The sequence below is a fragment of the Taudactylus pleione genome, unplaced genomic scaffold (genome assembly GCF_031769625.1).
Source record: "Taudactylus pleione unplaced genomic scaffold, aTauple2 ptg000828l, whole genome shotgun sequence".
NCBI lineage: Eukaryota > Metazoa > Chordata > Amphibia > Anura > Myobatrachidae > Taudactylus > Taudactylus pleione.
In genome coordinates, this window is record NW_028285230.1 from 409,642 (window position 1) to 422,855 (window position 13,214).

The 13,214-nt window shown below is 45.4% G+C and overlaps 1 protein-coding gene across 1 annotated transcript; it reads right to left on the reverse strand.

Annotated features, from left to right (window-relative positions):
• Positions 1–609: 609 nt before the first annotated feature.
• CMTM3 (CKLF like MARVEL transmembrane domain containing 3) lies at positions 610–12,406 on the reverse strand. The gene is made up of 5 exons (XM_088458343.1): positions 12,237–12,406; positions 9,096–9,251; positions 7,986–8,081; positions 4,983–5,106; positions 610–2,309 (listed from the first exon to the last, which is right to left on the reverse strand). The coding sequence occupies exons 1-5, from the start codon at positions 12,351–12,353 to the stop codon at positions 2,281–2,283; spliced, it is 522 nt and encodes a 173-aa protein (XP_088314469.1). The 5' UTR covers positions 12,354–12,406; the 3' UTR covers positions 610–2,280.
• Between the last annotated feature and the right edge of the window lie 808 nt (positions 12,407–13,214).

Below are 13,214 nucleotides of genomic sequence, written 5' to 3' on the forward strand. Positions count from 1 at the left end.
GTCTTCTTCAATCCTGCTCCTTTGGTCAGATAACGGATTGTCAGACTTGACCACACATGGATGGACACACTAAGATGCAGTTGTTACTAAGATGTAGTTGTTAGGAACAAACTGTGTTCAAGTGGCCACATAACTCTTGGGGCCTGATGATGTGGTTATAAGGTGACCAAACACAATGACAATCATTCCTTTTCTTTTTATTCTGGATTTTAACCTGCATGTGGGTTCTGCATTCTGCCATATTGGACCAATTCTTCCATATAGCTTGTGTGTGTGTGTGTGTGTGTGTGTGTGTCTTAGGAAGGGTCGCTTTTGTGTACTAGGAACTTGTATCTACGCCCAAAAACAACACATTTCTAGCTCGTATTCCTCCTTTGATTTAACCTCCTGAGTGTAAATGATCTTGGCAGCACTTGTTGGCACTTAACGTCTTATGGTTTTGACTTTTTTTTTTTTTTTTTGTTTCTGTATTTTTTTCTTTCAATTTAAGTGTTTTTAAAAGCTGTATTTTTGTATCTTACAAGACCTTCCTTATTGAATCACCAATATTTACAGGCTTTTTTTTGTTTTTTTCAAGTGCATATTGTTTAATAAATGGATACAGTAAAATTGTGTGAAGGGTTTTCTTTTATTGTATAGAACTATACAAGTGCAATAAAAAATGTAAGTAATAAAAACAAGGCACTTAACTTTTTTTTTTTTATCGGTCCCATCTCGCATCGGCAGTGCTTTTCCCCTGGAGTTTGTGATGTCACAATGTTTGATTGTCCTTTGAACATACTATGAGGCACCTTTTTCGGTGCCTCCTTTTCCTGACCGAAGTCAAGAGTCAGTCCTGAGAGGTTTTAGGAGTATTCACACGTATTCAAATCCTGAATGATCTCTTCCGATCTCCAAAAATGAACTTGCTGCCCAGCATGAAAACACACCTACATAGGTGAGGATCACTCCTTGTGTCAGCACAATTATCCGTAGTGTAGAGAATCTTTTGTCTTCATATTTATTAACCCTGTATCGCCTAGTACCTGGAATTGTGACTGTTCAGGACAACAGGATCTGGCTGTGTGTGTGTGTATAGACGGGAAACGGACGGACAGAATCCCGACCGCCGGCTTCCCGTCTGTCTAATCCCGGCAAGGGTTAAATGACAAGCGTCGAAATCCCAATATTTTACCCACGTCGGGAGCTCGACACCCGGCCTACTGATCGAAGGTAAGCCGGGCGTGGACAGCTGCGGGTAGGGTTAGGTTAGGGGCTCCCAGGTGGGGGGACACTTAGCGGTAGGTACCCCCCCTAGAGGTTATGGTTAGGCTAGGGGAAGGGGGGGTTAGGCACTTACAGGGGGGATTAGGGTTAGGCACTGGCGGGGGAGGTTAGGATTAGGCACCCCCTAGGGAGTGTTGGGGGGGGGGGGAAAGATTAGGGTTATTTACCTTAATCACCGTTCAGGATTTTCACCCATGTCAGGCTAATCTGTACTGATAGCAAAGGTTAAACATATTAGTGGACATTAATTTACTGCCTCATTCTGGTTTCAAAAGTTTGTACTAATCCAGCCCTTAGCACCCTACCACCGTTGTCTATGGATGGCCTGAGGATGTTCCGGTCTTTCTCATTATCATGTTTCTGCCTAATTCTCATATATACATAAGCCATTTAGTAATGCAGTGATGCGTCAGTAACCTGCTTCCATATATTTAGAATCATTAGTATTACAAGTTGGGTGGTTGGTATTTTATTTAAAACCTCCCCCTGTATGATCCTGAATAATAGGAGTCAAACTTTTCTCATGCTTTATAACTAAAATAGCCTGAACAACGTATTACTGGGAATAAAAGGTATTGGAGAGAAGTATATGCTGCTTTTCTGCACATTTGCCACAAGAGGGCGCCGCTACTGTTCTAATTGCTAATCGGTTCTGTAAGCATCTGCTTGGTCAGTCTTCTTGTATCTGACTGCTGGTAGGGATGACATTGGAATTCCTGTACTGCCTAATAAGGTACAGACCCGATGTGCATGCAGGCTGTAGAACGTCTTGCTGGAAGCTCAGTTGCAGGAACAGCAATGAATGGCATCCACAGTCTTAATGCTGGTAGATTTTTGTCCTCTCTTCGTTAAGTCTATAAAAACAAAGTTTTTCAGTCTGCCTTCATTGGGCATAATAGGTTTCTGTCTGCCTTTGGCATGCCACAAGTATCCACAGGGGTAGACATGATGGTTAGATGTACAGCTGTTGTCCTGGTCACAGTCTTCTCAATGGCGAGTAATGAACAGAACCCATCAGTCCGAATCTGAGTCAAAATCCTCATCTGTGAAATAAAGAGAGTCAGTTGTTGGTTTAGTCTGAAGATCATACAAAAAAGAGGGGATCTGCTGGTTTTGACATGGGATTTACCACTGGAGCCAAACATTATTCAAGGGACACTGTCACTTTGACAAGTATGTATGTGTTCTTTGCCAAGGCTCTTATGAGATGTGCCTCTCTGGGGGAGGCAGTTTTCCCCAGCCCTGCCTCTCTGGTGCATTGCAACACTTTCTTCTTCATATTCTCTATGCTAAGATCTGCACACCCACAAAAGAGTGCAATAGTGACACACCCAGATGAAAACTGGGTACACACTGGAGTGATATCGGCCCGATTTACCTATCTGGCGGATCGTTCACTGTGTATGTCCAATCTGCGCGCTCCTATGGTCGTTAGCGATATCTTCTGGTCGGCCAGGCTGCAGGCCAACTGGACAATATCGCATGTGGTGCCATGCACTGTAATGAAGGACGAAACCAGGGCTTTCCCAATCTACGCCCACACAGTACAGATATTTTTCAGTGATTTGCAGGTCATTTTAATGAATGACAGATCTGCCAACATTGAAAGGTTCAACATTTTACTAGCAATGGTCTGCAATCGGCTGATCATTCCCGTACTCTAGCAATCTACAGCCCCGATTGCTCCATGAAATTTAACATGTTGAACAACCTGATTCACCAATTCCAATACCATTTTGGGTCCCTATTCAATTATTCCAAAAATTGCGATATTTTCACCAAAAAAACAGGTGAAAACACAATTGGCAATAAAACTAGAGAAGTTTTCTCCATCCCAGACCAGGTGGAAAAAAAAAAAAAAAAATCATAATCCCTATTTTTGGCAAAAAATGTGGGGATTTCTTTCAGAACCCTTTGGACACATCTTCCCTCCCCCCTCTCCCTCCCAATGATAAATGACTCCCAATAAAAAAACGTAAGTTGAGCACTTTGGCGAAAAATAACCGTGCAAATTTTGGGTAAAAAAAAATAAAAAATAAAAATGGTATTAATGTATCGGGTCTGATTTTTCGGGGACGGTATGAATATGCGAAGTATTTTGAACCTAACACGCGGTAGGTGTTTTTTTTTTTTTTTTTATTGTTTTTAAAATGGAGTTTGTATGACATGAAAATATACCTGCACCCATCTTAACATACCCCCAATTTACCTGGAACAAAATTGCTTCCTGTCATTTAACGATTTTTATTTTTTTTCACCCAAAATTGTGCGGTTGATTTTAGCCAGTGCGCAACTTACTAAAAACTTTTTGGGTAATTTATCATTAGCGGAGGTATCCCAAGGGTTCTGAATGAAATCCTCACATTTTTATAAAAAAAAAAAAATAGGGATTTTGCATTTTTTTTTTTTTTTTTTTTTGCCTGGTCTGGAGAAAGCGTATCTCCAGTTTTTCTTTCGGCAGTTATGTTTTCGCCTGTTTTTTTTTTTTTTTTTGGGTGAAAATATCGCCTTTTTTTTTGTGAAAAACGTCTGTTTTCACAGCTAATTGAATACGGTCCTTGGTCTGAATCTGGGATCTGCAAACCCCATATATTGCAGTCATCTGTGAAATGCCGAATTGCCTCAATTGATTGCTGATGTATGTAACTTTGCACCTTGTTAAAAATGCACTGCAGGGTGGACAGATGTAATGTAACGTGCTGATAGTTTGCTTTGGGAGGGGCGTGTCCAAACTCAGATCTAAATTGCAGTTTAAAAATAAAGCTGTCCTGTATTTGTGAGCTACATGCAAAGGCAGCCAGTATTTACCCTGCATGCAAAAGAAGAAAATACATATATTTGCACTGCGGCATGGATTGTTTGGGTGGAAAGTTACTTGTTTTCTTATTTTTTTTGCTCTGCCCCACCTCAGAATAAGCCCCATCGTGGAGGCGGACAATTTGGTGAGTTGAACTTCATGCATTCAGTAGGAGCTACGTCCATCGCTGAGGCATGAGATACATGCTCTTGTAGATATGGTTTCAGACTGTAGGCACACTCTAACCTTATAGATAGCAGCAGCAGCAGGAATAATCCACAGAGACTAGATAAATGCTGACAGAGCCCATTTTATAATGTAATACTTCCTGTTATGCCGTAAGCTCTGCAATGGCTCCATCCTGACATCATTTCCTGAGCAATGCCTGCTGGTCTCTTATTAACTTACCACAATGTGGCACAGGCTGGACAGGATTTCCATTAGTATTTATATTAGAGGAGTATAACTGAGGCCTCCCATGATCTAAACATCTACCAGAGGTCAGGGCAGTCTACAACTCTTATTGTACACACAAGACAGCAGCGCTTCTCTCAGATGCAGGTTCAACACTTATTCTGCAATTGTTATAAACTCCGGTTCTAATATACAAGTGATGGAAGTAAGTGTGTATAATGTACTGATGATGTCATCACTACAGTGTTCATTAGGGTCCCAGTTGCCCACTACTGTGACTAATTACAGATTATCTATGCTGCTACCTGCATTACAGCCTTATACAGACAACACTCATTCACTGGCCCTTGTAAAAATAACAAAGCATTGATCACTGGGACATTTCCTCATGAGTTCTCTGTCTGGCTTCCTGAGAATCTGCTGCCTCTCTGGGGGAGCTGCGGGCGGGAACTGAGTGTAGGGGGGAGGGTGGGGACCATTTGCCCCCACACCATAATATACACACCATCTGATTTCTGTTGTTGAGGCTCATTGTCTTCCGATTCTCCCTTCTTTAGGAACTGGATCAGGTCATTGAAGATCAGGTAGAAATCTATGGCATACACAATGGTTGCAATAAATCCTAGCACCTGAGAAATAGAGAGAGTAATATAATATGACATATTGCAATAACCATACAGTATATATATATATATATATATAATGTTCTCCTTAGTAAATTGGTCAGATGATGTTGTTGGTTTGACATGCACAGTACAATACAGCAGGCAATGCAGCCCATTTGCCTCTCATACGCAATGAGTTTTTCCCTGGACTTAACCCAGGCTGTCTACCCGGGACTTAAGTCTGAATGGTGCGAACTGGGATTTTACTCCCTGGTCACTCCTACAGGCCTCTGATTGGCTGTTTGGGGCTGCCTGGAGGGGCGGGGTGTCCTGCTACAATAGGTAACAAATCTGTCAGCGCTGGATCTGGGGAGAGAAGTTCATGTTGTGACAGCCCTTATAATAAGCGGTGAAGACCGAGTACCCAATGGATTCTAAAGAGGTGTCCAGTCCGTACTGCAGTGTGTATAAGCAGCTGGCGCACACTGGCTACAGCGACACTGCCCATTGTTGTGAGGTCTGGTGGCTGGAGAAGGGGTGAGTGCAATGTATGTGTGTTGTGTGTATGACATGTATGAGCGTGACATGAGAGAAGCCTGTCATGCCCTGGCTGTTAGCATACCAGGGTACACAAGCTTATGTCTGAATGGGGTCCACCCGGGAATTTCCCAGGTCTCGGGTGTAGTGTGAAAGGGTCTCGAAGCAAAAAGTCTTGGTCTGAGCAGGGAAATTCTCGCGTCGTTTGTCTGAAAGTGGTATTAGTGATATTTTGAACGATTTGCCCGATTCCAACAGTCTGGAACTACAAATCGTCAAGTGTGTACCCACTATGTCACCCATTGTGCGCTCCCATGGGGTCGTCAGCCGCCTACATGCAGCTCAACCTGGTGATGCGACTGACTGCCCCATGCAGCGGGATGTGGCATGGGCCTAATGGGTACCGGCCGCCTGATATGTTGGCCCATCAGGGGGGGGGGGGGGCTCATTGGATCGCTAGGTATGCACATCATTTAGTGTGTACTCAGCTTAAGGAGCTGACTAGCTGGAGCACCATTTACCACACTCAACGAGTTTTAAAGCTCATTGCGTATGATAAAACTTGTTGGTAAATGAGCCCCATAGTCACAAATGCAGGAGGGTTGTTTGGCCTACGTCTAGATTATCACACAGGGCGCATCACGCACAAGGCTAGCGAGCATTGCATTTGGAATGTGATACATCCCACCACTTACCGGATGCATAGCGGTATGCATGTACAAGTGAGCGTAAAAACGCAAAGGACAGCGCTGCGGATTAGAGCTGTCCTTTTGCAGTGTGAGTACTTTCGGTTTTATGACCCGGGACTCCATCTGCGCATGCGCGGTAGTCTGTAATTATCCAAAAAGAAGCCCATAGGCATTTATTAGGCAACACCATCTATAGACGGCTTTGGCCGTAGGGTACAAGCTCCTTAAAGTTTTACTTGCCGAAGCGTGATATAAATGGGAAATGCAGCCAAATCACTGAAAACAGCCGTATGCGGAGGTATGACTGTATTTTAGTGTTTGTACACCCCACCCAGGATTTCTAAAAGGTTTTATTTCATGGATTTTTAAAAAAAAATAAATTTTTTTATCGACCTTAATAACTGTGGGCCTGATTCAGAGCCGGGCGCTATTTGCGCTCGCTCGTTCAGAAAAAGGGGCCGGCTATTTAAATAGAGCGCTCGCTCTTTGCGGTCTGTTGACGCCTCTATGTCTGAGTGAGCGAACAAAACATGTGCTCGCTATTTTGTAAAGACGCCCCCTGGCCGCTCGCATCATACGTCATCTCCGCTATTTATTAGATTAATCGAGTACATCGAAAGGCGTCTGAACTGCTCGCAGTGCTTGTGGTTGGATTTTCCTACCGCAATCATGCGAACAGTTCAGGCTAAGAAACAACCAAGTGACGTGGTCGATGACGCTGCTTTGTTAATTATGCACTCCCATTAAACGCCCGTTTTGACCGTTTGGCACGCCTGCGTTCGGATCTCCACTCCCCGTTTTCAAGCACCTTCCCCTGTTACCACCCACAAACGCCTCATCCTCTCACTCAAATTAGCAGGCACTCGCTATTTTGCGAACACATGATTTCCGACCGCACTGACTGGTTGGCGCATGCGCATTACGACCCATGCGCAGATGTGCGAACATCGCTCGGAGCGAACGCTTACGAGCGGCTCTGTATCAGGCCCTGTATTTGTTGTATTGACTGGGGCTGCTGTGTTGTTTTCTTCAATGCCGATGCAGAGTTCAGCGCAAGTCAGTTTTGCAGGTTTATCGTGCGCGTTTTCACACCACGCCATGGAGCCGGAGCCAAACGTGCATTGCAGAGTCAAAATCAACTTCCAACTGGATGGGCTTAATGGAGGTGTTCACACATGGGCAAAGTTCAGATAGGGTGCGTTGACAGAATTGCGATGTGGAGTTGTGTGTATACACGCCTGATTTCTGACACCTTTGGCCCTGATCATGGGCACTTATAATGCAAGCATATGAAACCAACTCTATGGATAGGAATGGCCCTACCACAGTGATGCCTACAACACATACAGGTGAAAATATATATTTTTTTTAAACAAGACCTAGGAAAAAAATTCTATATGTTGCTCACTGCATGCTGCCATATTAGTAGAAAAGTCCAAGTCCCTACCGTAGATCAATAAATCATTGCGATATACATACACTGGCAGATTCCACCACTTATCACTCATATGCATAAGTGGATTCATTGCCGTCAAACAAGTACCTTAAAGACAGAGCTGAACGTAAATCTGCCTTAAACGCGCCCACATTACATGCACAAAAAATTGCTTAAATATATAACACAGAGCAGGGTTATTTATTATACCCATGTCATGTACGAGTGGATTTGGTGCTCACCGCAGCTGCTTTAGACGCTCCACAGGAATATTTGGACAGAGCCACAAGTGATATCACAAAATAGATAATGGCAGCAGAGACACAGCGAATGAAGTCCTATGAGAGAGATAAGAGTGTTGGTTAAAATTGCATTTTCATTTAAAGAGGGGGCTGTTCTATAGGGATCATCACTCCCAAAGTATGTCACATCTAATGAATGCTAACAGTAACATATAGGGCCTTATGTAATAACCTGTGGAATGCAGGCACGGGGGCCATCCTGGCGAGTTAGCACATTTAAAAGGTAAAAACAACCTGGCTTTGCCTTTTAAATGATTGCCGCTTTAACAAGTGACCTAAATGAGGTACTTATGGAGTAATATTGGTACTGTCTGCTGATCAACAAGCAGGTGCCATGCACGCCTATAACCTGGATGTATTTTTAAGGAGAAGGCACAAAAGCAAATCTGATATATTCTATAGGGCCTGATTCATTACCGATCGGCAACCACGATTACGCACGCAATCGGCTGCTTGTTGCATACTACGCATGCAGTGCGCGTGCGCAAAGGCTCCACTGCGATCGCAGTGACTACAGAGACCTATCACAGAGTGATTGACAGGAAGTGAGCATTTGGGGGGTGGTGACGGGGGAGAGGGAATGGTCGGCGAAACGCAGGCGTGCCAGAGCATTTGAATGCCGTTTAAGGGGCATGCATAATTTAGCCACTGCGATGCCATATGCAGCGAGGCCTTTCACTGCGTGCGTTGAGGTTAGCAATTCCTGAGTAAGGTCAGAGCTTGTGCAAGTGTGCATGAGGCTGCGATGGTACTCAATGTTACCGATGGTTTTGCAGACTTGCAAAGTATTACAGATGTGTGTAAGGAGATGTGGGCATCCTTATGTTAGGCTGCGTCGGCATTGCAGTAGCATTCATTAGCATATTTTCGCAGTGGGCCTGCGTGCGTAATCTCAGCTGCAATTGCTATAGCGACCCATCATGAATCAGGCCCAGAGTACGAGTGTTCCCAGTGCATTCAATTTACCTCAGACTTGTTTTGTGTCTGGGAAAACAAAAACAGATTGCATTATGGGAACTCCCAGATGTCCTAAATGGCTTCGCCACTTACCAGCAGAGGCCACAAAATCCCCTTCAGCTGCTCATTCAGTTTAGTGGAATAGGCAAAAAATGTGAAGAGACCCCAGAGGAACTCTATGAGGGGCACGGTCATGAGGCTCACGGCGGTCGATGCCACGTAACAGATGAAGGTCAGGAAGGACACCACCTGCAAATCATACCGGAAATGTTTTCTGACGGGAAAAATATATATCAAAAACAACACATACACACTTAAAACTGTATTACTTGTACCTTATATGATCTGACGTTACGTCAGGCTGAATACTGAGGGTCCCAAAAGGTTTTATAGCATACCACCCTAAACTGTTCCAGCCCAGCCTCCAAGTGTTGTAATATCTGAGCTGCTAGGAGCAAGGTTCCCCCTCCCTCTCCCTCAGCTGCCAGCCAGCAAATTAAAACCGGCCTCCAAAATACTAATAAAGCAGAAGTTTTTGTTTCATATTGCTAAGAGTTCTGCTTCTAGTATTCTAGAGGCATATTTTAGATGAGGGGTTTTTGAATACCACTAAGACTTCTGATTTTGTTATTATTTTAGAGGGAAGGTCTGAGATCTTTGCTGGCTGGAAGCTAAGGCCGGGTATACATTAGACAACCCAGTCATCTTGCATATAGTCAGGGCGATTTACCTTTGCCCCAGACCATGCAAGATTGCCGGTACACATCCGATGTAATGAACAACGGAACGATACCTTGTTCTGCCCTTCATTACACTGCACAACCCCGCATACGATATTGTGTGATTGGCAATCAAAGATGGGGGTGGGGCTAAGCTCCATCCTGTTATCCATCGATGGCAAAACTAGTTAATATCAGTTGGAAACCATTGATGTTTTGAAAACATTGATGGTCGATGGCCATCCCTAGTGAAAAATAAATGTGTATGAGCCTGTTTATATGGCCTTTTACAAACGTATATAGCTGTACTGTTGTCATGGCTGCTAGCTGGTGATTATACTATAGGGGTGAATAGGAAGCTCACAGGGAGACACTAATACTGACGCTAATCGTTTGTTAAAAACAACAACAAAAATAAACATGAGCGAATTAAGGAGCCCGTATATCAGCAATCACAACAACAAAAATATACATGAGAGAATTAAGGAGCCCATACATCAGCAATCACAACAACAAAAATATACATGAGAGAATTAAGGAGCCCATACATCAGCAATCACAACAACAAAAATATACATGAGAGAATTAAGGAGCCCATACATCAGCAATCACAACAACAAAAATATACATGAGAGAATTAAGGAGCCCATACATCAGCAATCACAACAACAAAAATAAACATGAGAGAATTAAGGAGCCCGTACATCAGCAATCACAACAAAAAGACAATTCAAAGATTTTGTGATTTTTCCCCCCCCCCCAATCTGTGCCCATACATTACAGATATGTTTCAGCGATTTGCTGATCATTTTCAGGAGAGACAGATCTGACAATCTTGAGTCTCATTATTTCACCACATAATTATGCCTGCTGCTTCTTTAAATTTAGCATTGGGTGTGGTTATTCATGATCTAGTCCCCTATTCTAGATGGCCTGAAGACAACCATACATCATGATAAAAGGGAAATGCTGGATTTTCCATTTGGAAGGAGTAATCCCCTCCCCCAGACACATGGTTATTGCATTACAATTGGGCTTGGGGGTGATATAAGGCTAGGTAGCTGCTAAGAGGGGACAACAGATTATTGATAAATTACATAGGGTGATATAGGGAACTGGGGGGGACCTGACAGCAGGAGTCAAGCTACAGAAGGTCTCTGAGGGTGACACGGTTGTATGGGGTATGTGATGATTCTGAGGATGCAGGCAAGGGCCTAACTACGGTAGGTATTTGAATGCCACATAGCAAACCTTTGTAAGGTCCCCTATGCACCACCCAATGGTGAAAAATGTATATAGCACATGTAACTTTGACAAGGAAGATGGGCCCCCTAAGCTCTGGGCCACATAGAAGTTGCACCCCTTGCATCTATGGTAGTTACGCCCATGGATGCAGTAGTCTGAGAACTCAGGAGGGTCAAGATAGACGTTGAGGAATGAGGCACAGGCAGCCTAGGAGATTGCTAGACTCTGTGCTGCTTCGGATGTGGGGGTCTCTGGATGAAGGGACAGGGTTTAGGGGTGAGGGTCTCCGAATGAAGAGACAGGGTGTAGGCGTGAGGGTCCTGGGTGAAGAGATAGGGTGTAGGGGTGAGCGTCTCTGGATGAAGGGACAATGTGTAGGGGCGAGGGTTCCTGGATGAAGGGACAGGGTGTAAGGTGGGGTCTCCGGATGAAGGGACAGGGTGTAAGGTGGGGTCTCCGGATGGAGTGACAGGGTGTAAGGTGGGGTCTCCGGATGGAGGGACAGGGTGTAAGGTGGGGTCTCCGGATGGAGTGACAGGGTGTAAGGTGGGGTCTCCGGATGAAGGAACAGGGTGTAAGGTGGGGTCTCCGGATGGAGGGACAGGGTGTAAGGTTGGGTCTCCGGATGAAGGGATAGGGTGTAAGGTTGGGTTTCCGGATGAAGGGACAGGGTGTAAGGTGGGGTCTCCGGGTGGAGGGACAGGGTGTAGGTGGGGTCTCCGGGTGGAGGGACAGGGTGTAGGGGGTGAGAGTCCTGGATGAAGGGACAGGGTGGGGGTCCCTGAATGAAGGGACAAGGTTGTAGGAGTGAGGGTCCTGAATGAAAGGGACAGGGTGTAGGAGAGAGGTCCCTGGATGAAGGGACAGGGTGTAGGAGTGGGGTCCCTGGATGAAGGGGCAGGGAGGGGGTCCCTGGATGAAGGGACAGGGTGTAGGAGTGGGGTCCCTGGATGAAGGGACAGGGTGTAGGAGTGGGGTCCCTGGATGAAGGTGCAGGGTGGGAGTCCCTGGATGAAGGGACAGGATGTAGGAGACGGGTCCCTGGATGAAGGGACAGGGTGTAGGAGTGGGGTCCCTGGATGAAGGGACAGGGTGTAGGAGTGGGATCCCTGAATGAAGGGACAGGGTGTAGGGGTGAGGGTATCTGCAATATAGACCTCCTATATAGATCACTCTGATATAGGCTGTACCCAGCTGTGCGTAGATCAGACCGTCATGTGAGAGGGTCTATGCATGGAGGCTGGACCACCTCTGATTATTGGGCTCTTACCCACTCTGCCAGCAGCAGCTGCCCTTTGCGAGAGCTCAGGAATTCCTTCCCCGGGATGATGGTTCTGAGGGCGGACTGGGGTGCCCGGGGCTGCTCCGCTGCTTCGGGGTCATCCATGGTCGGAGCAGCGGAGTTTGTGTTTTTTGGAAAGGGAAGGGGGAGCGGAAATGGTGACAATGCGGAAACGTACAAAGAAAGTGCAGCAATGTGTGATAGTGGTTAGCTGTAACCCCTGCACCGCCGGAGCCCACGTCCTGCACCCACTGAGAGACCCCACTCACCAAGGTCCCAGATCTTGCAGCCGGGAATACACACTCTACGCGCACTGTGCATTACATTATACAGTCATCATCACACAGCCATGGGCTATAAGCGTCTCACTGGCCGCATTTATTCTGCTGCACAGGCACCTCAGGGGTTAATAGCCCTCTCCCCTCTGTATGGGGAGCACAGATACATACAGTATATACACATTATTTCCAGTGTAATGGATGATGGGCACTCACCAGGCTGTAACCATCACACAGTAACACTCTCTGTTGCACATGGCAGCTGCCTGCAGTTTACACTTATTCCTCCGGCATTGAGAGAGCAACTCACAGAGTGAACCTAAATACATATTCATGGAGGTGTCAGCAGAAGATTAGTAGTAGTAGAACCACATGCTGTGCCCTCTCCTGCTGAGCATCTTCCTCTAGTACCCATAAGAGAGTGTATACTGTATACCGCCTGCCTGTCTGCACCTGGGCTTGATTAATATATACTGTATGTATGGTGATATATAGATGACATGGACAGGAAAGCTTATAAGTAAGAAGACATTACACATGGTCAGTCTCTAAAACATTTAAGGTGCGCACACACTAGACAATTTGTGTACCTAGCAATATCGCCAGCGGCGGAACCCGGCGGGGGTGCCGGCATCGCAAAGTACATACACACTTGCCGATGCCGGCAACGACGAATGACGTCTGGGGG